This window comes from Frieseomelitta varia, unplaced genomic scaffold (assembly GCF_011392965.1).
Source record: "Frieseomelitta varia isolate USP_RPSP 00005682 unplaced genomic scaffold, Fvar_1.2 scaffold_1010, whole genome shotgun sequence".
NCBI classification, from domain to species: Eukaryota; Metazoa; Arthropoda; class Insecta; order Hymenoptera; family Apidae; genus Frieseomelitta; species Frieseomelitta varia.
In genome coordinates, this window is record NW_025108652.1 from 1 (window position 1) to 26,208 (window position 26,208).

At 39.5% G+C, this 26,208-nt stretch overlaps 7 protein-coding genes and 1 long non-coding RNA gene across 8 annotated transcripts; 3 read left to right on the forward strand and 5 right to left on the reverse strand.

Annotated features, from left to right (window-relative positions):
• Positions 1-606: 606 nt before the first annotated feature.
• Positions 607-4,795, reverse strand: LOC122531823. Its single transcript, XR_006307411.1, has 3 exons — positions 3,931-4,795; positions 1,379-1,859; positions 607-854 (listed from the first exon to the last, which is right to left on the reverse strand). It is a non-coding gene; the product is annotated as an uncharacterized LOC122531823 (long non-coding RNA).
• A 4,016-nt stretch (positions 4,796-8,811) lies between these two features.
• On the forward strand, positions 8,812-10,375 carry LOC122531699 (putative tRNA (cytidine(32)/guanosine(34)-2'-O)-methyltransferase). Its single transcript, XM_043659859.1, has 5 exons — positions 8,812-9,022; positions 9,085-9,154; positions 9,238-9,437; positions 9,509-9,903; positions 9,977-10,375. Exons 1-5 carry the CDS (start codon positions 8,902-8,904, stop codon positions 10,286-10,288), a joined length of 1,098 nt encoding a protein of 365 aa, XP_043515794.1. The 5' UTR covers positions 8,812-8,901; the 3' UTR covers positions 10,289-10,375.
• A 212-nt stretch (positions 10,376-10,587) lies between these two features.
• Positions 10,588-13,777, forward strand: LOC122531633. Its single transcript, XM_043659735.1, has 4 exons — positions 10,588-11,554; positions 11,653-11,893; positions 12,015-13,127; positions 13,207-13,777. The coding sequence occupies exons 1-4, from the start codon at positions 11,540-11,542 to the stop codon at positions 13,593-13,595; spliced, it is 1,758 nt and encodes a 585-aa protein (XP_043515670.1). The 5' UTR covers positions 10,588-11,539; the 3' UTR covers positions 13,596-13,777.
• Positions 13,778-13,901: 124 nt separating this feature from the next.
• LOC122531932 (probable U3 small nucleolar RNA-associated protein 11) lies at positions 13,902-14,996 on the forward strand. The gene is made up of 2 exons (XM_043660305.1): positions 13,902-14,040; positions 14,138-14,996. Exon 2 carries the CDS (start codon positions 14,147-14,149, stop codon positions 14,906-14,908), a length of 762 nt encoding a protein of 253 aa, XP_043516240.1. The 5' UTR covers positions 13,902-14,040; positions 14,138-14,146; the 3' UTR covers positions 14,909-14,996.
• Positions 14,997-15,010: 14 nt separating this feature from the next.
• Positions 15,011-16,254, reverse strand: LOC122532068. Its single transcript, XM_043660546.1, has 4 exons — positions 16,018-16,254; positions 15,804-15,938; positions 15,509-15,686; positions 15,011-15,412 (listed from the first exon to the last, which is right to left on the reverse strand). Exons 1-4 carry the CDS (start codon positions 16,097-16,099, stop codon positions 15,130-15,132), a joined length of 678 nt encoding a protein of 225 aa, XP_043516481.1. The 5' UTR covers positions 16,100-16,254; the 3' UTR covers positions 15,011-15,129.
• A 40-nt stretch (positions 16,255-16,294) lies between these two features.
• On the reverse strand, positions 16,295-17,703 carry LOC122531991. Its single transcript, XM_043660422.1, has 3 exons — positions 17,057-17,703; positions 16,825-16,973; positions 16,295-16,762 (listed from the first exon to the last, which is right to left on the reverse strand). Exons 1-3 carry the CDS (start codon positions 17,454-17,456, stop codon positions 16,580-16,582), a joined length of 732 nt encoding a protein of 243 aa, XP_043516357.1. The 5' UTR covers positions 17,457-17,703; the 3' UTR covers positions 16,295-16,579.
• A 412-nt stretch (positions 17,704-18,115) lies between these two features.
• Positions 18,116-19,407, reverse strand: LOC122531868. The gene is made up of 3 exons (XM_043660175.1): positions 19,210-19,407; positions 18,637-18,900; positions 18,116-18,568 (listed from the first exon to the last, which is right to left on the reverse strand). Exons 1-3 carry the CDS (start codon positions 19,403-19,405, stop codon positions 18,210-18,212), a joined length of 819 nt encoding a protein of 272 aa, XP_043516110.1. The 5' UTR covers positions 19,406-19,407; the 3' UTR covers positions 18,116-18,209.
• Positions 19,408-20,228: 821 nt separating this feature from the next.
• Positions 20,229-24,439, reverse strand: LOC122532241 (mitotic apparatus protein p62-like). The gene is made up of 6 exons (XM_043660878.1): positions 24,312-24,439; positions 23,134-23,223; positions 22,546-22,734; positions 22,165-22,254; positions 21,520-21,688; positions 20,229-21,349 (listed from the first exon to the last, which is right to left on the reverse strand). The coding sequence occupies exons 2-6, from the start codon at positions 23,207-23,209 to the stop codon at positions 20,290-20,292; spliced, it is 1,584 nt and encodes a 527-aa protein (XP_043516813.1). The 5' UTR covers positions 23,210-23,223; positions 24,312-24,439; the 3' UTR covers positions 20,229-20,289.
• Between the last annotated feature and the right edge of the window lie 1,769 nt (positions 24,440-26,208).

Sequence of the window (26,208 nt, forward strand, 5' to 3'; positions counted from 1 at the left end):
GTTTTTTTTTTTTTTTTTTTTTTTTTTTTTTATTTCTCCAAATTAGACAAAATGGAAAAAGAAAGAAAAGATCGTAAGAATCGACTCGAAACGAAACTGATTCTCCAGCGAATCGATGAAAGAGAGTTACCACTTACCGTCGTGCCAAATTTGCTCTCGAGGATGTCGTGCGCGGCGCTAAGCATCACCACGTATCCGTAATTGTTGCAAAGCCCGAGTATCCAGAATGCGGCGAGATTTCGCCATCGCGATCGCACCGCCACCGATTCCTCGTCGAACACGTCGTTGTTCCGCTCCGAAACCGATTTCCCCTTTGCCATCTTGAGGTGTACCAACGTGAAACAGTACTTTCTTTTCCTTTCTATCTTTCTCTCTGTTATTGCTCGTTATTGCTCGCCTTTTTTCACCAGCTGTCAGACTTCGTTCTTCTTTTCCTTCACCGCGGAATCACCGTCGTTAATCCTGTTTTCTCTCTCCCCAGACCTTTTTCTTTTCCTCTTGACTCTGTTTCTGAAATGTGGCACTATCGAAGGGCCTGGACGAAGCACCTGGGCCTTTTAAATCTGTCCCAGATCAAGAATCCAATTTCTCTCTCTCTCTCTCTCTCTTTCCCTCGTTCTCAGAGATGACGGCACGCCGTCCTTCCCTCTTTCTTTCTCTGTCGTGTTTATCGTCCGCTGGCGCTTCTCCTTTTCGAGCGTGTTAGAGCGGAGTCAGCGCGCGCGCGGCAAGCCAAGCTTCGAGAAACTTCTCTTCTTCCTTTCGTTGCCGTGTTTTCTTCCCGCAATTATGCACCCGTCAGTTATATTGAACCGGGGATAACTACCGCTTCCTTTCGATTCCACAGTTGAATACTGAAACCGAGAATGATCGACGATAAATCTGCTTCGTTTGCACAAAAATTCCGAAAGACTTTGCAAAAGTCTCGTATTTTTATATATAGATACGTAATACTTAATTTTTCTCCGTTTTTATCGCGAATTACATAGAATGTGCTTTTTATTCAAAAAAAAAACGCTGGAGATTCAAAAATTCAAAGATCGAAAAATTCAAGGATCGATCGATCAGGGTTCCGGCGACAGCAAACGAATGCAAAATCCTTGAGTCGACGCGCGCCTAGAAGAAATTGGCCGGAGAACATCGGCAAACTATTTACAGTGCGCCGACCGTTTTCGTGATTTATTTTCGACAATTTGGCCCACGGTAGAGTTCAACGTATCGCTTGTAAACTAAAACGGACGAGTACGAACTGTATGTCGCGTTCCGGAAATTCGTGGAAAATTACGTCAATGGAACCGTGACCTATGCGAACGCGACAGATACGGTACCGCCTCCCTGTTGGAGCAACGATGCAGAACCGAACAGGTTCGTCCCCTACCTTCGATGTTCCAGGAGAGTCAACACCAACGACAGCACCAGCGATAGCAGTCGCAGCGGCAGCCAAGCTTCGAGAAACTTCTTTCTCGCTTTCTTCTCGGCGGCGGACGCGCTCGACTAAAGCCGATTCTAGCTTTCTCGCGCGCTGGTTTAATATCGGATCGATCAGAGCCACACAATCGACTTGGTTTCACTTGTCCTTTTCGTCACACGTGCCCTCCCTTTCTAACTTGGTGCTTCCAGTCTTGTCGAGAGCAAAATCAATTATCGTCGACGACTTGGTTTCAGAAAAAAAGGAACGTTCCGCGTAATCTCGGAAGCACGTTCGAAAATGGTTCTTCCCCCTTCGGTGCTCTTTATCTTTTCTTCTTTCTCTCTTGTCGCGTCCCGATTAATTTCCCAGCGTAGGTTTTCACGTTACTCGTGTGGGCAGGTCGATATTTTCTTAGAAAATCGGCCAGCGTCAATGGTGATCGGGCCAACTGTTGAAACAGGAAAGTCAACGTACGATGGGATTGATTAACGCTTGCCGCAAACGAAGTCTGTGTAAATTATCAAAAAAAAAAAAAGAAAAAGAAAAATACAAGGTCAGACTGTTTTTCAAGAAATAAAAAACATCTGTTGGCCGCACGCATAATGGCATCGGTAGCTGCTTTCGCAAACTGGAATTACTCGACAAAGTGTTAACTTTGATACAAATATCACATATTAATCGATCGATCATGATAAAGTAGAAACAGCTGCTCATTCGAACTTTTTATTCTACTTCCCCGACGTATATCTTCGGAAAAATTGCGTTTTAACTTTGACTGATTTTCACAAATGGAACGGAAGAACGAGTGAGAGAGAGAGAGAGAGAGAGAGAGAGAGAGAGAGAGAGAGAGAGAAGCCACGTGAATGGTTTCATTTCGCAGTAAATGAGCACACAGCGAAACGTTTCTTAATTGTGTTAAAACGACGTCCTTGCGTTTTCTGGTTTTAGAGAATCTCTGTCCAAACTGGACACACGTCTCTCTCGTCTTCGTTTCTTCCGGAAGATTATTTCGGTCGGGATCGAATCAACCTCGAGACTGTGTCCTAGTTTCTAAATAGATCGCACGCGTCGTATCTTCTATTGATTTCGAACTTGCTCTTAATTGTAATTAATCTAATTGACAAAAATCGTCGATCGAAACGACATAGACAACGCGCGTGTTACATTCTTTTCATCTCTTGCAAAAAACGCTCCTCCTTCGTATTGTTTTTCTTGCTGAAGTGATGAAACAGATACTTATTCGAACGTGATTTTACATGTCAATCTCCTGTCGTTTTGTTAAACAAAGACTTTTACTATTCATAATTTCCTCAAACTTAATTGATGCAACGGTTCAACGAAATTCAGTTCGATTAATTTCATTGCATTTTTGATAACAGGTTCAAAGTGCTTGCTCCAATTTCTTTCAATGAATTTGACATCAAGTTATCTGTTTTTCTTTTTTTCTTACTCGAAGAATTCCAATCGATAGTTCTTTCACTTAGGTTCGCTTATCTACAATTGCTTCTTAATAAGTTAAAGAATACAATTCATTAATGTCTTTGCTCGCGCAGTTTATCACACGACCCTGTTGGAAACAGCTTCCGTGGCAAGAAGTCCGTTTTCCTTGAGAGCATTTCTAGGTTCTCGCTCGGGGCTCCGGCGACTCTAAATAATAGTCGTTGCCTCTAGCGGGCAGACTCAACTATTGTCGGTAAGTTGGCCGGCCACGCGATCCGTTTTCATAACCGAGTTCAAGTCGTTTCGCGGTCATGCTACTCCTCTTTTTCTTTTTTTTTCACGCAATCAACGTCGTCAACATCGAGTTCCTTTCTACTTCTGCAACTTCTTTGCTCTTCTTTGCCCGTCTACGTGCATATCTCTTTCTTTTCTTCCAGTGAACGAGCCGCGTGAAAGGATGGTGCTACAGTTAGCCAAGTCGCCTAGCCGTTTCACGGAAGAAAATTTTCAGGACGGACAATTATATGCTAAACTTTTCAATTCTGTTTCGGTGAAATTGTTCAGGAGTTGCTCGGAGGAGCAACACTTCTAGCTATTTCTGTGACTCGAAATTGCACCGTTCACGATTAACGGAGAACAGGGGAACTCCACTTATCTGAACACTTCCGGAAGATAAGCAATTATTAACATAATTGAAGTTCGTGTGATGCGAGTCCAACGATTTTCTCTAATCTCTGTTCCCCAATTAATCGGAAACGTTAACTGAAATTTCGTTTCGGTGAATGGTTTTCTGGCCAATTCAGTCCAAATCTGGACGTGCATTTCAACGACGATGCGCGAACGTACGTCACGAGTGTAAACATTGGACGTTCGTGTTTAAGAGGAACGAAACAACGATAGCGAACCGCTGTCAGGCAGCAATTTTTTTCGACAGCTGAGATAACGCTCGATGCGCGTACGCGTTGAGCATAGAACGTAGTAAAACATTGCAACGAGATGCTCGGAAAACAGCTACCGATGCGAGCGATGAGCTTTTTCTGAAATGAAGAAATAAAAAAAAGGAGAATGGTAACACTCACCTAATCACGATGTGTCAGTCGTCGATTAAACGCGGTGACCCTTGAAACGGATTACGATAAATCGGGACTGAAATGAATGTAAAAGTTCTCGTAAAAGAATAAATATTGTTATCACAAAGCACAGATCACAGAGCGGTAAAGACGATTTTGAGAAAGCGTATCACAGCGGTGTTGTTCGAAGAGTCTTCTTCTTCTTCTTCGTCGTCGTCTTCTTTTTCCGAATCGTCACGCACTACACTGAAACAGACCCCTTTAAACTGTCCTAAAGGAAAGATCGATATGTTCGGCGCGAGAGCGTCCGCGGCTATCGTGTGGTAACTTCTAGAAGAAGTTCGATGCGCCGACGAAGCGTGGCAATTCTGTAAAAAGGAGAATTCGAGCGCGCTTCCTCCAACACCGACGCTCATACAAGTGTAAGCGTATCTCTCTGCTCCTTTCTATTTCCCCCTTTTCTCTATTTTATTATTGTTATTTTTTTTTTTTTTTTTTTCAATACACGATTCACGAGAACTCTTTTTTTCTTTTTAAAAATTTTTCCTCCCGACTGCTCCGTTTTCTTTCAATCAATGGTGCTCGAACGTTCGTTCGCGATCGAACGAGAACAGAGAAGCGTTCCCGCAAACAGAGAAGACAGTCCAAGTCCGAGTGGCTTGTACTCAGCAGTTGCGTTAGCACGTGGTTGCCGCGGCGAGTTTCAGGTTTGAAATAAACAAGCTCCAGGCGAAATCAGCGAGTTATACGACGGCGACGCAGGCGCGACCGCTTCGAGCTCGGCTCGACTCGGCTCTGCCGATCGGCAATAAACATTCCGCTCGCGCACTCTGCCTCTGAAGCGTTTCACCAGGCCAGAACGGACTAAGAAACAGTCGGCTCACGATTGTCGTGCCAGCCGATTCTTCTGTCGTCTCATTTCTTGTCTCTCCCATAGCCGACATACATATGTACTAAATGTTATCGATAGTTAACCCTGAGAATTCATTTATAAGCAATTTTCATTCTGGAATATGTAGCTCGAATTGACACATAGTTCTCTGTGATAGGCCTTTGACCGAGTGCCACCGAATTTCAATTCTTTGATTGTCGCTGACAATAAAACGTTCGTCGTGCCCACATCGGCTGCACCCTGTTTCCGGGTATCAGACTTTGTCCGTCGTAATTCGCGTCCTATCAATTTGGGTCGTATCAGAGTGTCATTAACGACTAACGATCACGATAATGAAGATCGAGAATGATCGTTCGATTTCGTAATACGTTGATTCGACCGCGTCTTACGAAACGGGTTACATTGTCCGGAGATGGAACGAAATCTGTGCGCGAGTCAAGGAAGATCGCGTAGAGCGAAGAGAATGAACAACAGAGAGATATGTACGTGGTCGATCGATAAGCAGATTTTCGGCCACGAGACTGATTCACGCGTTGTTTTCGTGAAATCGCATGCTAGATTGAATACGCCGGCCTTGAGCTGAAATTCGCTCAACGGTGGACTCGATGGAGATTCTCGCGGCTCTGCCGGACGCAGTTCGTGTCGCGCGCAGGAAACGCGAACAAACGATACTGGCAATCTTTCTTAATTCCGTTTCACGGTGCACGACGCTCAATTAGTGTGTCACTTTCGTGACAGACACGTGCAGCTTATTTTCCTACGTAGGTTTCCCGCGACAAGCGAAGGTCGAGCCTCGTACACGCTGGACAATTGTATCATGACTATTCGTCGCAGCATGTCCTTTCCCGGTCAACCTTTAACGACGCCGATTACACGTGTTACCTATCGTGAGCCAGGCATACGTCTACGTGTCGCTGTCGAATCGTGCGCGAACATATGAAATCTTCGACGCTGCTGACGTAGAGTCAGGTGGTGGTGTCTCTATTCCACGTTTCATCCACCAACGTGAATCGTGAAGAACGGTTCTGACGTTCAGTCTGATAACGGGCAACGTAACTCATGCGAGCGAACGATTATGTTCGCAGCTTGACAAATGACATTGTTGACTGGCCATTCATCACCGGATGAACTCACCAGGCGAGTGGCAAGACCGGCCATCGAGATTCCCCGGACATCTCGGAAGGTCGTCGTAATTACGTTTCCTACAGTTCGGCTTTTCAATCGAGCAATGTCAAACGATATTAATTCAGAGCGGTGTGCTTCCTGGAGAAAACAGTGTCACGGTTGTCCGAGGACCTTCTCTGCATCGCGCATAATAATATTTCGTACGTTTCGCGCCTTCCTCTCGGGACTTCCCTTCATCTAATACTGAACGTACCGGACAGTGCAAATTGCTCATCTGCTTGCTGAACACATGCTACAGAAACATTCGTTTCTTCCTGTCGTTTTTCGATCGAGGAACGATCCACGATCCTATCGAATCTGTTTGATATACCCTCGGTGGCTTTAGAACGAAGATCGTACGTCTAATATAAGTTTCGCGGAACGAATTTCCTGCGACGCCATTATATATTTTTAGACGTAGGACGAGACTGTACCAACCAAGTTACAATCGCGCACTGCGGCGCCACGGACAATGAATTCTTTCAGCGTTAGTTCGAAGCGGCGCAAAGTGTCCCAGCACGGGAAGGCGCTCGTTGCAAAACCGCTCGATTAAGGTCACACTTGATGAAATGTATTAAGCCAATATCTTTTGAAGAAACCAGCGGTAGTGCGAGAGTGCGCATTATCAGAAGGGAGGAGGGCGAGCAGCTCAGAATCTCACGCTCCAAAAATAACAACTGGGTCATTTTAGAATTTCAATTATAAACGCAAAGCTGGCCGTAATCGATTCCTGGTCATTCTTGTTCGAACGTCTTTGGTCGTAACAGCAAGACAAACGTATCTCGTTCGAAATTTTCGTTGCGAACAGAATGCACGTGCGTATATTTGCCATCCGCCAGACGTTATGTAATCCTCGCGAAGAATAAACTCTTCGGTTTAACGACGAGCACTCGTTGACATGATTCGAGATGCATACGAATACGTTTCACTAGAAGAGAAATTATTGTTCGCTCATAGAAGCAACTATTTCTGACATACGGTCGCGATAACCCCCTGAATGTTATCGTTATCGAACAGTGTACATGTGGCATAATCAATGTGGATTGATTATTGATACGATCGTCGTTCAATAAATCGATAGTCCCTTTTTCGTTTTCGTACTCCTCCTTCCACTTGAATGAAGCACATATTCTTAAGATGATCTATTTCGTAATAATTAGATAACTTTGGCGTTGGGTCATTCACATCGATGAAGATGATTTACGTGATAACGAAACCTGATTGAGAACAAGCCGTTTGTGCGATTACAATTATTTACATTCCTGTTACCAAGATGTTGTCAAGTTATCGCGTGCACTAAATACCAAAGGTTGTTGGAAACCGATAAGAAAGAGACTCGTTGAGAAATACATATCTATAATACGTAGAGATGCACATACTAGTTATTAAATATATATATCCATGCTATATTACAATTACATTGAATGATATATTAAACGTCGCTAAAAAAAGAACCACGCTTCATTTAAAATTCATGACAGTCTCATTAGAAACAGCGTTTTCTCCGTTGCAGGGTGCTCATACATTATGCAGAGATCTCTGGCTGCAGTTTTTCCGACAAAATCTGCCACGTATCTAAAAGTACGCCTTATCGAGCCTAAGAATATTTAGACGATTATCATTGTGACTGGTTAACGATTACCGCGGATTAACACGATCATTCTTGCCTTCGTTCAGCATATATTCCGAATTTTTTTCATATCGAGTAAGTTTTACGCCAACGCGATGGAAACGCAAATAACGAAAAATAAACGACCAGGTTCAGTTGACGCACTATTACAATATGTACTTGCATACGTGATCGCCGTTGCATCGAAAGTTCAAAAAGGCCATCTGCAGGAAATATTTTTGCAAGGCAAATCAGTCAGAACAAATTCTCATAGACATGTGCTTGTGTTATTTATGAGCACGAAATCGAAACAGAATCATCTACGTCCCGTGGGAATGTGCAAATATGCAATTACGTAAGAACAACTTTGTTCGACTCGTTTTTCAGGCAAATACAAAAATTCACGTCCGTTTCGCGGCAAACGTCGTTGATCATCCAATGTAATCGTGATTACACGATAGCAGATAGTAAAGATACTGAATCTTTTTTCTGTATTTGCTATTCAAATGAAATTCTGAACAAACGTGAAAGCGTTCTTGCTTCGCGGAAAATAATAATTTGAAAACGTCGTTGATAGTTTATAGTTTATGATAAAACTATAAACTGTCACAGCTTATAAATGAACATAATTATATATCTATTATTTTTACTATTGAAACTTAGTTCAAAAAATCCTGAACAAAGAAACTAAAAATAATCTTCGAGAAAATTTATGTTTATAAAACGTTGAGGAAGGCAATAAAAGAGCGCAATTTTCAAATATTTCCTGTAATGTATCATCGTTGCACATCCACGCGTCTGGAAATAATGATGTTTCCACCATTGCGTTTCTTCTTTTTTTTTTTTTTTACGCTTTGATTGGCAAACTAGCATCTGCAAGTGATTTTAATAAGTGAACAGATTAAATTTACTTTCAAATATAGAACATCTATTGATCTTCGATACAAAAACATATTATTCCACTTTAACTGTTTTATCTATCAGAATTTTGTTGTGGTTGATAATAATATTTGTTAAAGTGTTGCATTTATATGACGCATTCGATAATACAAATATTTTGGTCGAAATTTATCTCTTGGTCTTAAATCGATACATAAATATTGTTTCCTAATTCAAGAATTATGAAATACATTTCATATGTCTTGGTAAACAAATATTGAATTTCGCAGTTCTTCTGCTAGTCATACCAACTGACTAGCATTAAAATCCTAGATTATAGTTCCAAGAATCGTTATGTTTGACAACATGATAGCAAGTTGACCAGAACGTATAACGAAGGTGCAATTAACGGTCCATTGTATTTTATCGTTTAATTATGGGAAAAACATCGAAAGATAAACGAGATATATATTATCGACGAGCGAAAGAAGAAGGATGGAGAGCAAGGAGCGCTTTTAAATTGCTTCAAATAGATAATGAGTGTCACGTTTTAGATGGTATGTATACAAAATAACTTCAATATTGCATAAAATACAATGCTTTGTTTGATTTGAAAAAGGAGTTAACAAAGCTGTGGATTTGTGCGCGGCACCTGGTAGCTGGAGTCAGGTTTTATCGCGAAAATTAAAGTATGTTGTGATTGGTTTGTTAACGTTTTAAGAAGAACGTTTTGCAAGATATTAAAATTTTTATTACACATTTTCATGAACAGTGAGAATTACAAGAAAGCTCTAGAAACTGGAAACGCAACACCTCCAAAAATAGTTGCAGTTGATTTACAAGCAATGGCACCTTTAGAAGGAGTAATTCAAATTCAAGGAGATATTACCAATGTTAATACAGCAAAGCAAATTATTTCCCATTTTGATAATGAACAGGTTGATTTAGTAGTTTGCGATGGAGCCCCTGATGGTAAACTTATATTAAAGTATTATTTTCACTAATAAACAGTAATAATTTTTATCAAGCAATTATTTCTACAGTTACAGGCTTACACGATATGGATATTTATATTCAGTCACAGTTATTATTAGCTGCACTAAATATTACTACTCACATACTAAAGCAAGGGGGTACATTTGTAGCAAAAATATTTAGAGCTAAAGATGTCACATTACTATATGCACAATTGAAGATATTTTTTCCCTACGTTTATTGCACAAAACCTAGCAGTTCTCGCAATTCCAGCATTGAAGCATTTGTAGTCTGCAAAGATTATTCACCTCCTGAAGATTACAAACCTCATATGCTAAATCCTCTTTTAACTCATGAACCATGCGACTTTGATGAGCTTACAGGAATTAATAGAGTCGTTGTTCCATTTATTGTTTGTGGTGACCTTAATGAGCCTGACTCTGATACCTGTTATCCACTAAATGTAAGCTATTTATATTTATCGTTTTTTGCATAGAATTACATATACTCTGTATTATCTGTCTTTTTTAATTCAGTTCGAAGGAAAAGAATACACGTATCACGAACCAGTACAAACACCGATTGCACCACCATACCAAGAAGCATTGACTCTGTTGGAGAATAGGGATACTGATTTTAGAAGGTCTGATGTCAACGTAGTAGTAGATAATCTAAATTCCATGACCATTGCGGATTTGAAAAAACAAGCGAAGCAGAAACATAAGGAGATAACTAAAAGTGAAATAAGCAAATTGCAAAATAGCAAAAATGATGACAGCGAAGACATATTGGAACTTGATCAATTAATGTTTACCGAATTGTTTGATGAATCTGATAACATGATGTAAAATTTTGCGTATTATATTATAATTATATATATTATAACTGTGTATCAATTTATGATTATAATTGTTGTGACAAATAATTTTAACATATTGTAGCAGTTTGTAAATGATTTAACCCTTTGCGATCGGCACATTTCTCGAGTGGGACTACCAGAAAATCGGCGCAAATTTAGATCTTTGAAGTTATTTTATTTCGCATAGCTGATTTATTATATATATATGAAGATAATAAACATAGAATATTTTGAAAATGATATATTTTGTGTAATATTAGTCATAGTGCACGTTTTAATTTTTGTAATTTTCCAAAGTATGATATTTGACAAAACAATCACCGATATGTTGATAGTTCTGGGAATAGTCCTAACTTTCGAATACAGTTCTTTTGTACCAATGTTAATGGAATTCGAAAATTAACCGGAAGTTCTAGTTTTTCTAAATTTTCAGTTGTCAAACCACCATAATAGGGCAAAATTTCCCCATCCACTAATACGTAAACTCTTATACACTACTTAGTACGTTTTTTTGGATTATACGTTATGAATGCAATTTTTTCCTTTGAATTTGACTACTGATCCATACAAATATCTTTACCAGGTATAGAATGTTCTGCAAAACCTCGAATCAATATATTTTAAAAAGTTGTTTGCCTTATCAGTGCGGGTTCTAATAGGTTTCTCTTCTGATACATCGCTTTGTAAATGTAACATCCAAAAAATTTGACCGAATTTGTCTCTTGTAAATACTTCCGAATAGAATAGAATTCTGCTGTAGAATCTAATCGACCAATATTCCACAATACTTGCAACCAGCATTGGTCCCATTAAGAATTACTCCAATTAAAGCCATAAAAAGTAAGTTGTGAAATTTTACACAAGAATAATTAATATATATCATACTTTTAGATCATAAAATAACAGTTGTGCACACAAAAATCATGCTGCTATAGCGGCGACACCGATTTCTAGGACAAAACTGAAATGCCACTATGGCGGCACCGAAAGGGTTAAATTTTACAAATTGTTCTTATCCGAAATCTTAACCTCAATCAGTAAAAATATTTAAAATCGATATTTCATTTATTATTAAATTTTAATTTCAGTAATTTAATGTGCGTATTATCGGCAAAATTTAGGCAAGTATCAAGTGCCAAAAACAATTTCTTTTTTTTCATACACCTATAATTGGCATTGTATTGGCTATAACAAGGTAGTAAACATTACATCGTCTTAGCTACTTTGACCTAGTTCAATCATGATTTCAGTCGAGGTATTTATCCAAATATTTTTCTACCTATACTTCTTAGCATTTTGAGCAAGAATTACACGATCTCTGTTCGCTGTAAAACTTTTATGTATGTTGGATAGACAAGCCGAAATTGTTATGTCTGCAAGAAATTATTCTGTTGTGCAAAGTGCCGTGAACGACACGAAGAAAACAAACACACAAAACGCTATCCGAACTGTCCGTTCTGCATGAATCAGAAATTTCCGTTGAAATGCTTCGAAGATAAGGCACTTGTTTCTCACATAGTAGCTAGACATCTACCTCTTTACTGTTACTTATGCGGTGAAATTTTCAAACAGAGCAAAGATTTGGAATCGTTGGGTAATTATCCTTACACTTGACTTTATTTTTCATTAAAAATATTCACGATCAATGTGATTACGATTCACTTAATCTTATTCATAATTAAAAGTTTATATTGCATTACTTTCTACAAACAAAGGCACTTGCAAATGGTGGAAATCAAAGCAACGTCATTCACTGGTGTCTGCACAAAAGTCCATACTGGGTACACCACCTCTGGTTTCAGACGGAAAGGAACCATCCCAATTCGGCTCACTGACCTCACCCCCGGAACTTTATCGAAATACAAGCACGCCTATGCTTGTCGACCAAAAGACGGGTTTCAACTTTAAAACGCCGAACGTTCCGAATTTCTCCTTGAAAACGCCAAAAACTGATTCCGCGTCGTTGAAGAATTATGAAGTTCATGGCAGTTCACAAAGAAGCAGCTTGAAATCCGATGATTCGAGCAATTACGTGACTTGCCCGTCTGTGAATAATCACGAAGAAACCCCGTTCCGTACGTGGCCACCGGGCTATGGAAGTAAAGAACTTCCCAGAAGTCTGGAAATGATGAAAGTCAAAAGTAATAACGATTCCAGCGAACATTATACAGACAATAATTGTGTGGAAGATATGGAATTGACGGATGTCGAGGGCGAAATATTGCCCAACTCTCAGAGTCTGGAAACATGTCAAACAGAAAAACGACGAGACTCTTTAAAGAAAGTCCGATTTTCTGATCAACATGAAACTCCATCGGAACCTAACTCGATAGCTGCTACTATCAATATGACGGAGAACGAAGAATATTTCGATACATCCGAAATGAAAGAGCCTTTGGAAGGCTCGGAGATCAAAATTTATGAAGATAATGCGAAGAATATAGAGAAAGAAAATCATAATCCAAACAGCATGAATGACGACGGACAACGGTCAGATGATTCTTCGCGGGTATTGTTAATGGTACTCGTGGAGAATAATTCTAAAAAGAAAACAACCGATCTAATAAATTCTGGTTTAAAGAAACTAGAAAATATTGTTACAAATAGAAATCTTTTGGTCAAAAGTAACAGTTTTCCTGGCAGTAGTAACTCGATAACATCCATCGATAGTTATTACAGTATTTCTTGTCAAAATTATTACTCATCGCCAAATGAATTGAGCAGTTCTGTCAATAGAACTTCGAATAGCAGTACCGATAATAACAGCTCCAGTGGAATTTTTTCTATGATGGCTAATGCAATGAAAAGTGTCATGAGAAGTTTCTCGGGTACGTGTACATTTTGTTTTCAAAGTATACTTTTAAAGAAAATAGAATTCATGTTTACACTCTATTTCCATCACAACAGCAATCGGTACCACTAAGAACATTGAAAAACGACAAGTCTTTTCAAGAGAAGATAACGCATTAATACCGTCTACGTCGGGATTCAGTTCGATGTCAAATTTGGAATCTATCTCTTCACAAAGAGCGGGAAAACGACCACGAGATGATATCGAAAATGTGTCACTATCGCAAAGATCAACGGAGCAGGTTGAATTGTTGAGTCCTGTCGCGAAACGACACCGTGGATGGTACAGAATTAAGGCGCGAGAACCGATCGCGAGGATGCGGCAACTTTCATCTCAGCGAAGAGTATCGTCCGAAACTCAAGTATTTCATCAGGGATCGTTGTCGGTTGGCAATACAGTTTTACCCCTACCTGATAGAGCACACCAATCTACACAAACCGAATAATAATTGAAATTCAAGTAATTAATTTTATGATACTACGTTTTATCCGGAAACTATTTTATTTGAGATGAGTCACTTTTTAAATAGACATGTTTGTAAAATTGGACATGTTTAATATATCGCTTGAAATGATTGTAATATTTTATTTTGTGATTGTATCATTTAATTAATTTCGTGGATTATTCTTCAATTTTGAAGTACAAACATTGTAAAGTTTATTTTAATAAATATTATAGTAAAGTATATTTTAACAAGTATTATAGATATTTAGATTTAGTATTATAGATATTCTTACGGCGCTGCTGTAGTTTCGCACAGATCAAGAATATCATATTGATCTTTAAGGTTATGTTACTCAGCGTTATGACGTCCACGTTGTTGTGTTACTGTTTTAAGTTCATCTCAGAAAACGTAATATTCTTCTTAATTTAATCGTGTATAAGAATAAGTATGTACTTTATTATTTAAAATTATATATATGTAATTATATGTACTAATAAGAAAGCATTTTAATTTATTCAAAATATCTTTTTCGATTTTTTCAGCTTGTCATAATGTCTTCGTGGAAAAAAGCAGCGAAATCTACGCAAAAAACTCATCATGAAAGACATCAACCAGAGAGCCGCAAACATCTGGGTCTTCTAGAGAAAAAGAAAGATTATATTGCTAGAGCTAAAGATTACCAAGAAAAACAGCAAACCTTGAAACTTTTGCGCAAACGTGCTCTGAACAAAAATCCAGATGAATTTTATTATCACATGATCAATTCTAAAATTGGCGGAGGTGTTCATAGAGAAAAAAGGAAACAAAAGAATCATACACCGGAACAGATACACCTTATGGAGACACAGGATATTAGATATATTGCTTATAAGAGAAATGTTGAAGCAAAGAAAGTAGATAGGCTCCAAAGTCAATTGCACATGATAGATGTTGCAAATGAAACCAAGAACAAACATATCTTTTTTGTAGACGATCCAACAGAAGTGAAGAACTTTGATCTTGCTAAGAGACTCGATACCCACCCAGCATTGATACCCAGACGCGTAAACAGGCCAAAATTAAATAAATTAAAAGAGATGAAATTACCGAATATAGATGAGAGCAGTTTACAAGACCTTGAACAGGATAAACACAAAATTTACAATGAATTACAGAAGAGAATTGATAGAGAAAAGCAACTAAGTGTTATACAACGAAAATTAGAAATGGAAAAAGCACTGAAGGAAGAAACAATTGCCAAACCAAAACTAGTAAGGAAAGGAACAAAGAATGCTGCCCCCACGTACAAATGGAAATTTGAAAGAAAACGATGATTATTATTATTTGTATTTAAGTATACTTTAATAAAATCAATATTATTTATTGTTTGTATTTAAAGTATACTTTTAATAAAATTTTAGTAAATTTTAGTGACTTTTAAGAGAAAACTTCATTTAAACAATTCTTTAATTAATTCGGTTTAACACTATAATTAATTAAATTCTGTTTGAAATATTCTACCGAATAATGCTGTATTTCTTATATTAGTTATTACTTAATCGATATCCACCACTGTCGTTGGTTGACTTCCTGGTACCGTTATCACTTCTACATCAGTCGATGTAGTCTCTTCAGTTTCCACCGCAGTTGTCATTGCCGTAGTCATCGTCATTTGAACGGTCTTAGCTGATGTCATTCCCATTTCTTTAGTTCCATTCATTGTTGACATTGTTCCGTTACTTGTAGGTAACTCCGTTGATATACTGACACAGTCATAATTCAATTGCCACAACCTTTTTTTAGAGAAAATATCCAACCGAAGACAAGCGGTGATCGATCTTCCAATCATATGTAAAATTTTCATTTAATTGCATGGTATCTTTAAGAATTACACATTACATCTATAAGAATTACATCAATAATTTGTGTCGTACCTGGGAAATTTATTGAGTTCCAGTAGATTTACGCACGCCGTTGAAAAATAACATCCTGGTATATTAGTGCAGAACTTTAATGGTTTGTAGTCTGTGATTGTACTTGCTCTTAATATATCGGAGTTCAACGTCATATCGATGTTTAATCCATTTTTTTGATAAGAAAAATTAATGCAGACTGCACGGTATAATAAAGATTTTAAAGAGAGTATTAAAACGATAATTTCAAGATAATTGGAAAGTAAGCATAGTCGCGAAGATAATTAATAAATAATTAGTTATATTACAGACTTACGATTTTTTTCAACTTTAGTGTACAAAATAATAACACTTTGACAGCAGGAGCAAGAATAAGATGTGTTGCAGATACAGTATCTTTGAAACGTTTGAATTGTCCTATAAGCCAGGAATCCTTTAGGTCCAAGAAATCCTAAACATTTTGTATTTGAAAACGAAGTGAAATTTTACTTGTATAATTGCGTGAAACAGAAAATAAATAAAGAACTGACTTTTTTCTGTAGCACCACCTGTCCAATAAAAGAGTAAACATAACCAGAATGAAATCAGGACACTGTATACTCTGGAGTTCATGTTTAGAATGTTTCAATGGACTTTTTCACCACGGTACATTCGCAGTTCTACTACATGGATACATCACGTCTCCCACAGATATACTAACTAGCATCGACGTTTGACGTTCAACGAAACAATATTACCTCGACTCGGTGGTTGCTCCACAGGATGTAATTATTGAGGCATCATAATAATAATAAAAAAAAAAAATAGCTTTTGAATACATCTATTTATTCGTCTCTTTTCCCAGATAATGTGTGCACATTACGATTTTCAACGATTGGTACAATGTTTCGAACGACGCAGAGTTACTTTAGAAAAACGTGACTGAACTCGGATAGAAATCTCCGGACGATTAATTTGCAAATCAGTTCGTCGCATTACGTTCTTGAGAAGAAAATACAATAAATAGCAATTGGCGGCACGCAACAGCAGTAGCAATGCGTAATTGTACTATTAAGTCCTTCGCGCTTGTCACGAACAGAATCTTAGGTTTCCTCAGAAATCAAGTAAATCATCGTCATCGTCGTCGTCGTCGTCGTTGTCGTCGTAATCATAATCGTCCTCATCCTCATCATCGTCGTCACCTGGCAAGAGTTCTAGTTGACCTAGTCCACCTCCGTCTTCTGGCTTTACCAGAGCCAAGCCGTTTGCACCGAATCTAATGCAATCTAATCCGACCTGGAAATACATTCATAAAAACGGTGAGGCCGTTCGTCTTTGGCCATTAAATCCACGTTTACCTTAAATATCGTAGTATCGCTGAACTTCCCCTCCATATTTATACACGCGTGAATATTTCTACCCTGAAAATAAATGTTATAAAACCGGACGCACGCTTTAACAAATGGAATTCGTGGCACTGGCACGCATATCGGCCGAGGATTTTTTCCTGAAGCGTGAAAGATCTCGTCAAAAATCTGCAATAATGTATTGTATTTAAGTAATTTTATATTTCATACGTAACGAACATACCAGACACGGTTCTCGTATACAAAACTCTGTCGTTCATCGAAATTTTCGCGGTGAAGCTGAACTCGTCCGGATCGTACGTGACGTTCACGCACGCCTTTTGCTTCCAAGTATCGTACAAAATTCTAGAACAACAACCGCAGACACCTCCACCACATTGACAGGGACCTTGTTTGTCAGCAGTTAGATTGGTGGTATTCGAGGTAGAATTTGTCACTTGTTTCAGCAATTGCTGCAATTTCTTCATGTTCCAGTCTTTTTCGTTTCTCGCGAGATCCGGCGCATCATTGTTCACGGATGTGTTTAACATTTTCTGCGAGTCAATGGTTCTTTCGTCAACTCGTTGCAAGGAGCTTCGAACGCAAAAAACAGCGAAGAGTATTAGCAAACAGGCAGCCCTCATTTCTCGTCTTTGACGATACGGGATTCAATCACTGCGAGAGGACATCTCTTCGTTAGCTAGAGAGTACTCTTCGTTGAGCGTTCGACACTCGACTGGTCAGTTAACGGATATCTTACTCTGACCTCGTTTTACGGAGAAATTTAGGTTCGCTTCGTATATTCATCGGTATTTCATCTTTTTGTGGATCGTTGATAATCCGGTTATGGAAAAGGAGCGACGAGCCATCGGCACTCTCGGAAGATCGAGAGTGGACGCGGCACTATTTTTTTTATGAAATATCGTTTATTCGTCGATATACCAGATCGAAATAGTAAGAAACGAAAACAGAAATAACTTAAACAAATTTTACTGAAATTTATTGTACACTAACATAATTATATATTTTACACTAACATAATTATATATTGTACACTAACATAATTATATATTTTACACTAACATAATTATATATTGTACACTAACATAATTATATATTTTACACTAACATAATTATATATTGTACACTAACATAATTATATATTTTACACTAACATAATTATATATTGTACACTAACATAATTATATATTTTACACTAACATAATTATATATTGTACACTAACATAATTATATATTTTACACTAACATAATTATATATTGTACACTAACATAATTATATATTTTAATTTCTATAATTAGTAATAATTATACAAGTAATATATATTACTTTAATTCTACTAACTAACTTAATTCTGTGATTAATTCGTTTCCAGGAATCATAATTTCAATTGTCCAATTAATGCCTCTTCAGCGGGACTCAATGGCGCGTCATGAACCTCCAAATCTTGCTGTTCGAAGTTCACTTCGTCATATATTTCTGGTTCGTTCATTTGCTGTTCCGATTGCGAAGTGATCTGATTCTGTGCCTGTTCTGTATCAAAATTCCCCCAATGGATTCCGTCATCGCCGAATTTAATGCATGGGAAATAGAATAACGGAGAGTGGAAGAAGAGAAATCTAAACCCGATGCTACCGCAAACCTTTAAATGATATTCCTCATAATGAAGGTAGATATTATCGCAAACACGTAGAAGCGAGAACCGAGATAATGGAGCACATAGACGTTTTGAGGCTGCTGCAATAATTATAAATATCACAGTTCGATGAATGTGAAGAAAGAAATGGATTGGAAAAAATGCTTACAGGTAAGATGCGAGAAGAGGCGCCGTCCGTTTGCGGTTAATTGAATTCTGATCTCGTCGAGGCCAGTGTCGTTAAAGAGATTTAGACATACTGGACCGTTAAAACCAAAGAAACGAACACCGACGCAACAGCTGAGACCGTTCATTTCAAAGTCGCATAGCGAACGTTGATAGATCATTGCAGCAATCGAATCATTTTTTCCTCCTTCCAGTATCACTCCAGTGTTCGGATCATAATACGTAATTAACGAGTCACTTAAACTGACTAAACACACCACACATGTTAAATACATATTACGGCGGACGTACATTTAATTCAGTATAAAATATACTCTTTATAAAAAGTTTTCGTTCGAACGCAAATATTTGAACGTATTTGAACTAAAACCTTTGATTCAAAAGTAAAATCCTCGAGATACGATGGACTGTTGTACTTATTTGAAGTACGTGAAGAAATAAAATTAGTGATTTTAACTCATTTCACGAATAGAAAAAAACAAAATATTTAAAATTTGTATCTGCGTTCGGATTAATTCTTTCTAATTCCATGATCTTCATAGAAATTATTCGATACCTTTATAAGGGTGTTCATCATGAGACGAAATACCGTAGACAGTCTGTATCGCGAGAGTTATCACGACAACTTCAAACAATTTCGGCAGCATTTTAGCGAGGACAGAAGAGAAAGGCGCGTTCTCGACTAAACGAACAGACTGATTGAGATGGGACCACAACATGTTTATATACAGTTTCGTGCCTATCGATAACATACACGAAAACTTTCCACACTTGTGCGATTCGAAGATAATTGAAATGCTTTAGGTACGTGTAAACTATCGATCTAATCACTAATGATCATAAATCACTTGTTTAATTGTTTAGTTAATCCGCTGAACTGATAGCTTTCTGATATAAATATAATATAGCTTTGTAGAAAATAATAAGCCGTATCGATTAATGTATTAACTATATGTAAGCTATATAAGTCTATGAACAAAGAACATATGCGTTTTCCTATGTTTTTTACTTAAAAAAGATTGGGAAGACAGTTTTTGATTTTATCTTATCTATTTCATTTAATTTATCTAATTATATTCAGATCTGTCAATCTAATCTAATTTGTCAGTGATTAGTAATAAAAATTAGACGCACTGTATGAGAGGCTATATGTTTATTTAATAAACGTGTAATTACAGATTCAATAAATTAATTAAATAAGCATATATAAATAGATTGTCGTCTTAAATTATTATTAAGTATTAAATTATTTGCACAAATTCATATGGCGATTTCATATAAAAATTACATTTAAATGCAACTCTTATCTTATCTATCATAACAACGTTCCAGTAGCTAAGTTTTATACTACATAAATTCCTCTTACTAGATTTTAATTAAAAAATCTTCAAACAGGATTATGAAATTTTTTTCGTCGTTTGTTATCTATAATACAGAAATTATCAGTCTCTCTATAGTTCGTAACATAGCCAACAGCAATTTGTTAATTTTACAGACATGTCCATCAATTATGAACATTAAACTTAGCTTAAGAATCGAATTGCACGATGTGATATCGTCTCACGGTTTGTTTTCGATTATTCCATATATTTAATATGGGATTCTGAACTTGAATTCTAGTATCTCGGAATTTCGTTTATTCGCTATTTCTCGAATGCCTGCTTCTTGCTAAAAGTCCGGTTAAGCCTAACCCGTAGTCAGAATCATCGTCGTAAGCTTCGGACAACTGATGCTTCTTCACCTTACCTTTCTTCTTTCCATTCTCTTTTTCGTCGTAAACCAACGCGCTGATCATCGCGTCTTCTTCTTCGTCGTCGTCGTCCAAATCTTCAACCTCAGCCTTCTCGTCTTCGTCCTCGTGATTCTCGTGTTCACTTTCGTCAATGTTCTCATCTTCGTCCTCTTCTTCCTCGTTGTCCTTCTCGTCGTCCTCGCTCAAAATCTCCTCGTCCTCGTCGTCGTCGTCATCGTCATCGTCCAGACTGTCTTCCAAAATATCGTCGTCGTCGTCTTCTTCGCCTTTAACCGGTTTCTTCGCGTGTTTCTTCTTCTTATTCGTCTCGTTCTCGATCGCGTTGACGCTGGAACTCGTGACGCTAGGCTTCTTCCTATTTGCATCCGACGCCGTGAATTTCTTAGTCGGTGTTTTATCCGGCTTCACGTGGGAAGCTATCTTGTTCGAGACTTCTGTGACCACTGCTTCGGTCTCGTTAGCCGCCAGACTCTCGTCGAGGACTGCAAACTCTTCACTCGCCTCGGCACTGCCTTCTTCACTCGCGTTCAGGGATTCTTCACTGTCTTCGTTCCCTTGTTCCGAATCGTTCGTGCTAACGTTGTCTCCGACGTTCGAATCCACTAGCGGCGGCGTCGGTCTATTTAGAATTGGAATCGTGAACTGGAGGAGAGGCGCAGGTGTAGTCACTTTGGGTTTCTTCGTCGTGGTCTCGTCTTCGCCGGTTATGATGTCCAAAAGAGCCCCGAATCCGAGCACATCCTCGTCGTCGTCTTCTTCCTCGTCCTCCTCTGTGGAAGTGGTTGGCACAGAGTTGTTCAACGGTGCATCATCCTCGGCGTCGTCGTCATCCTCGTCGTCATCGTCCAAGCCAAAGAAATCGTCGTCCTCTTCTTGCGAGACCTCAGCTTCGACTACCGGAAGCGGTTCCGCTGGACGTAACTTTAGACCGTCGGGGCCAAATCTGCGACATTATGATTGCACAAGTCTTTCATTCTTTCTGATTGCGAAATTATTGTTATAAATAGACCGCTGCGATGAAATAATTTTCTACCAAGGCTGTTCGTAAAAATGAGAAATTGCACGTATGTTTGCAATGTAAATATGGAAATGTACAGAAATATTATCGTTTACCTAAAGCAGCTAACGCGTAAGCTAGCTTCGAGTTCCGTTGCTGATTGCAACTCCAGTCCAAGGCAGGCTTTGAAGTGATTTTTCGCGTCCCGTTTAATGGAATAAATTCGGCCACAGAATTTCGTGAACCCTCCGGGTAACGGCACGCACACGGGCCTGGGATTCTTTCCTGAAAACCCATCGCGTGAAACGCGTCGTCATTCATCCACGATTAAACCATAGCAGATGGAATCGTTCGGGGAACGTGTTCCTTTATTTGTTTAATGTATGCGGGACTTTCACCTCGAACGATCACGGCGCAAATCGATCGAACGACGTTATGAATATACGATTTCCAACATAGAATTTGATTCGTGACAAACGAACATAGAATTGAAATCGATTTTTCGACACTTGTGGCCCGAATGCTCGGCTCGAGCCGATAAATAAAATTTGTCTTCTAAAACTGCATCGTGTGGACATTCGGTGAAAGTCGGAACGCGCTTCCTGAATTCCAGCAGATTTTTAGCATCGAGCTGTTAAACGATTAACACACTTTTTCACACTGGACTTTTCTGCCCGTGTCACAAACTTTCAAATAGATAAATCTAGAATGTCGTGCATACTCGTGACGTTATTTTCAGAGTCTGAAAATCATGAACTTACCATTTACGATGGTGCTGGTAAGAATATTGTCCCCGAAGCTAAGCTGAACCGCCAAATTGTCTCCTTGTAAGTACTGCAAGGATGCACATCCTGGAACGAATAACGTTCAAGTTTTCAACATTGAAGATGAACAAATGAGTTACAGATGAATACGTTTTATAAATTATTTTCATAGATATCTCTAGCTCTTTCTGGGACATTTTATACGAGTCATTTACATTTGATCACTTGCACACAATGTTTGCCCAAACAGTCCTTGGACAAACCACACACGATGTACAAAACCAACTTTTGGTATCTATTCATCGTCCCGTTTCCTTGATTGTTATGCTTTCTAACAGTTGCGTTCTACTACGTTCAACTAAATTACACAACGCTCACCTGGTCCTTGTAATTGCACCAGCGGTATGTGGAAGTCTCTGCAACAATTGCATATATTTTCGTTGCAGGTGCAGTATCTGTTCACGTTGTCGGTTGCCTGTTTCAACGATAACGTCGATATCCCGATGTTACTCTGTTTAGAGCCGTTCACGTCCTTAATTGCTCTTTCTTCTGCTTTCTCGTCGCGTTCTATGGAATTAAGTTAGTTTCATCGTGTATTCATACGTACGTTTTCCCCTTATCTACGAAGAGGAAGCGGAAGAAGATAAAATCTTCAAGTATACTTTCTGATTCTATTTTCTACATTAAGTTAATTATACGTTTCCAGATTATACGAACACGGGCAATGACATTTATTTAATATTCTAAAAGAATTTTCAATTTTTAATATTCAAACTAAATTTTTCAGTTACGTTCGGTTGGATCTCTGAAACGAGTGACTTCATCCTTCGGAATTACATCTCTCATTAACTTCAATCCTTCAATAAACGTTTCCTTTCGGCAACGTGAAGCCAACCATTCGCGTGAAATTACCAGGCCGTTAGAAGAATTGACGTTAACAATGTGGAAACTCTTGAATATCATTACCAATCACTCGGCCGTAAGCGGCGAACGCGATCAGAAGGAGGATCAGCAACAGTTCGACGACCATCGACAGCCGCATCTTCGCTCCTGGTTCTGTAAGGCAAGGCACGGCGAGTATGTAAGACGAGTTATTGATATTCTGCGGCGTTTACTCTCTAAATATGCACGGACACGCGCGCCTTTTTGTCATTCGCATCCGCGCGCTCGCGAAAGTCGACCGTGCACTTGGCATTCGCTGTATCTTCCCTGCTGCGACCCCGCTCAACTCGAATGAAAGATCTCGCGCGTCGATGCATGTTAATATTATTTCGACGCGTCACGAACGCGATATCCCATTTTTCGACCAGCGAAGAGTCGATGAAATTTTCAACGAGGACAGCAAGCACCACCAGCTTCCTGTTCGCGATTTCCAAAGCCTTTGTTCCTTTGTCCCGTTCCTTTCTCGAATGGAACAACTGCCAATTATTAAACGTATGTATCGAGGTTTATCCGCGGTGCTCGGATAAAGGAGGAAAGCTAACGGAACGCCGTCTGTCACGCAGACCCGCCGGATGCCAGAACAATGCGCGACCACGTGTTCACGCTTGTTAACGATCTCGAACTCGGCGAAACAGAGGGTGAAACGCGCGGCTGGTCCCCGACCATGGGATCAATCATTTCGAGCAGCAAAAACTCGTCAAGAGAAACGACGTTCACCTCTTGTTTCAGCCAACGTGCTCGTCGCGACGCGCGCTAACCTCTTGTCTGCGACCGGTTGACCTAAATCACGGTCACGGCCGGAGACGTCTCTGTCTCGAGAAGTGGTACCGCTCGAATGGTACCTGAACAACTCAGTGGTTCAGGAAGCACGCACGTGCGTGAATCGACTTTACGCGGAACGTTATGTAGGAACGGTGATTGATACGCGTAGGTATCGATCTATCTATCCTTTCGGACTTGGTACGCTACCTGATTGATAAATTGAACGTCCGACGAATTCAAGAGCGTCGAATATGATTAAACGAAGAAAAGCTAGTATCAGAGTCGGAGAATTAATTAAGAATCTCTGTGTTAATTAAAAATCTGACGAGAAGGTACGATTGCATTGCAACGAGGAAACTGCAAGCGTCTCGCAAAGAGACAAAGGACGCAAGAAATTAACGAAACTAGAGAGTTTTTTTCATTTTGTAGTTTTCACTCACCTGTGCCTGTTTTCACTGTGACGGTAGACAAAATAGAGGCAGACGAAAATTTCGTGCAGGAGGCAAGAGGATCGTTCGAGGAGGACCGTCTCTCTTCGTCACACCCTTCAGCTCTTTTTTCCGACTCTTCGTCTTACGGAGGCCAATGTCTAACTGAAGATGCCGCCCAACTCCCCCCTAAAGGTCTCTTTAAAAGTCGGTCAAGCCACCACCACCTGCCTCGACCGTGGCTACGATTATTAAGCATTCTAATACGCTCTAGGTAAATAAGAGAACGACCCCCTACCAGCCAGGTGATAGCGTGCCTATCATCCAAGCCACCACAAACCGGATCATCCTGGTTCCGTCGTTGGAAATCGAGGCGGAAGTGGCTTGCCGCTTCGCCTTGGACCGATACCAGGGTCAAGTACGCACGGAACGAATCCTACCGACCTTCCATTAAAGATTTACTCTCTCGAGTGTGGTATCGCGATGAATCATCTTACAACGAGGCGAGATCTGGAAGGGGAAGTTGTTGTTTCTCGTTCCTGACTGGATTCCAATTTGCAACGATGGAGAGATCGATGCGAGAAGATCGGCGTGACGTAACGTTTGTTAACCTGCCCCGTCGAAAGTGTTCGTGACATTTTTCGAATTAAATTTCCAGGAGATTTTCTATTAAATTTGCGTCAACGACGATCGTCGAAAGTGCTGATGAGATTTTCTATGAAATTTACGTCGAGGGAAATTGACGCGATTTATAGCTCATTAACCTACTTTGTCGAAAGTATTCGTGAAATTTTTTATTAAACAGGAGGCATTCGATTTGTTCGAATTATCCTCTCACCTCTTTTGCCTAGAAAATTTTCTATTAAATTTATGCACGTCGATGAGAAAATTTAGAAAATCTAGTTTGTTCGAAAATTGTTTTTCCTTTTTCGTTTGCCTTACCTCAAATTAACATAGCACGAGCTTGTATATAGGTTTCAACAAGTTTGGACGCATAATACAGACCTCGATCACGAATGATCTCTAATAGCCAGGCGAAAATTTCTATCGCCATACTGTTACGCCTCCGGTACGCGAGGTTGTCGCATGCTCGGTGCATCCGCAATGAGCATGCCGGAAATTCTTTATTCGTCGGACGTGCAACTCGCTTTTACCACGTCACAATTAATTCGCACCTTTTCACCGACCTTCAAACTGGTTGTTGCCCTCCAGCGTATCCAATTGACTAGCTACTACGATACGCCTCGCGTCGTTTCTTCTTTATTTATAGAGTTTACCTTTTCACGCAAGGTTCACCGCGCGACAATCGCCGTTACGGGCCATCGTGCGTTGGCCTCGTGATATTTTCCCGCCTGTCGTAAATACGATGACAAACGCTGGCCGATCGGATAAAATCAGCCCTCGAAATGGGGGGGCCGAGTCAGAAACGTGTTTCGGTGGTCGAGATGGAGCCTTTCTCCGGTTAGTGGGTCGAAGAAAGTAGTGGTCAGAAGTGGTTTACCTTGGTTAATACTTGTCCGTTGGCACGGGGACACCACAATGGAATCCGTGCTGCCAAATGTTGCGGAAGGCCTGATAATTGTTGTCGATGATGCACGCACGACTCTCGGTATTTTGAGATAACGCGCGGTCCCCGGGCTTCTAAACGATCCCACGGGGTAAACAGCGCGGAGATGTGGGTCATCGAGAGAAACGAGTTTTTACGTAACGTCACGGGATAATCCGTTCGGGCGCTGAGCCTCCGTTTCGAAACCATAATCCAATCGGGAGCAGCTTCGCCTGGCTTGTAAACAGGAGATGAAATGAAGTATCGATCGGCCGTTTAATAAATCGTAGCAGACCGAGCATTTCGCTGCCGTTCGTCTTCTTGCATCCTCCGACCCGTGAAAATAACGATAGCCCAGGGATA

Coding starts and splice junctions, on each gene's coding strand:
- LOC122532241 (XM_043660878.1), bottom strand. CDS start 23,209: ATGCGGCTGTCGATGGTCGTCGAACTGTTGCTGATCCTCCTTCTGATC. Junction 22,255..22,545: donor GGTGCAATTACAAGGACCAG/GTGAGCGTTGTG, acceptor TATTCGTTCCAG/GATGTGCATCCTTGCAGTAC. Junction 21,350..21,519: donor TTACGCGTTAGCTGCTTTAG/GTAAACGATAAT, acceptor ATAATGTCGCAG/ATTTGGCCCCGACGGTCTAA.
- LOC122531991 (XM_043660422.1), bottom strand. CDS start 17,456: ATGAGGGCTGCCTGTTTGCTAATACTCTTCGCTGTTTTTTGCGTTCGA. Junction 16,974..17,056: donor GTATACGAGAACCGTGTCTG/GTATGTTCGTTA, acceptor TTCACGCTTCAG/GAAAAAATCCTCGGCCGATA. Junction 16,763..16,824: donor GCGATACTACGATATTTAAG/GTAAACGTGGAT, acceptor ATGTATTTCCAG/GTCGGATTAGATTGCATTAG.
- LOC122531932 (XM_043660305.1), top strand. CDS start 14,147: ATGTCTTCGTGGAAAAAAGCAGCGAAATCTACGCAAAAAACTCATCAT.
- LOC122531699 (XM_043659859.1), top strand. CDS start 8,902: ATGGGAAAAACATCGAAAGATAAACGAGATATATATTATCGACGAGCG. Junction 9,023..9,084: donor TGAGTGTCACGTTTTAGATG/GTATGTATACAA, acceptor GATTTGAAAAAG/GAGTTAACAAAGCTGTGGAT. Junction 9,155..9,237: donor GTTTTATCGCGAAAATTAAA/GTATGTTGTGAT, acceptor TTTCATGAACAG/TGAGAATTACAAGAAAGCTC.
- LOC122532068 (XM_043660546.1), bottom strand. CDS start 16,099: ATGAACTCCAGAGTATACAGTGTCCTGATTTCATTCTGGTTATGTTTA. Junction 15,939..16,017: donor AGGTGGTGCTACAGAAAAAA/GTCAGTTCTTTA, acceptor CAAAATGTTTAG/GATTTCTTGGACCTAAAGGA. Junction 15,413..15,508: donor GAACTCAATAAATTTCCCAG/GTACGACACAAA, acceptor TATGATTGGAAG/ATCGATCACCGCTTGTCTTC.
- LOC122531868 (XM_043660175.1), bottom strand. CDS start 19,405: ATGTTATCGATAGGCACGAAACTGTATATAAACATGTTGTGGTCCCAT. Junction 18,901..19,209: donor TGATGAACACCCTTATAAAG/GTATCGAATAAT, acceptor TGGTGTGTTTAG/TCAGTTTAAGTGACTCGTTA. Junction 18,569..18,636: donor CCTCTTCTCGCATCTTACCT/GTAAGCATTTTT, acceptor TAATTATTGCAG/CAGCCTCAAAACGTCTATGT.
- LOC122531633 (XM_043659735.1), top strand. Junction 11,894..12,014: donor CAAAGATTTGGAATCGTTGG/GTAATTATCCTT, acceptor CTACAAACAAAG/GCACTTGCAAATGGTGGAAA. Junction 13,128..13,206: donor TGTCATGAGAAGTTTCTCGG/GTACGTGTACAT, acceptor CCATCACAACAG/CAATCGGTACCACTAAGAAC.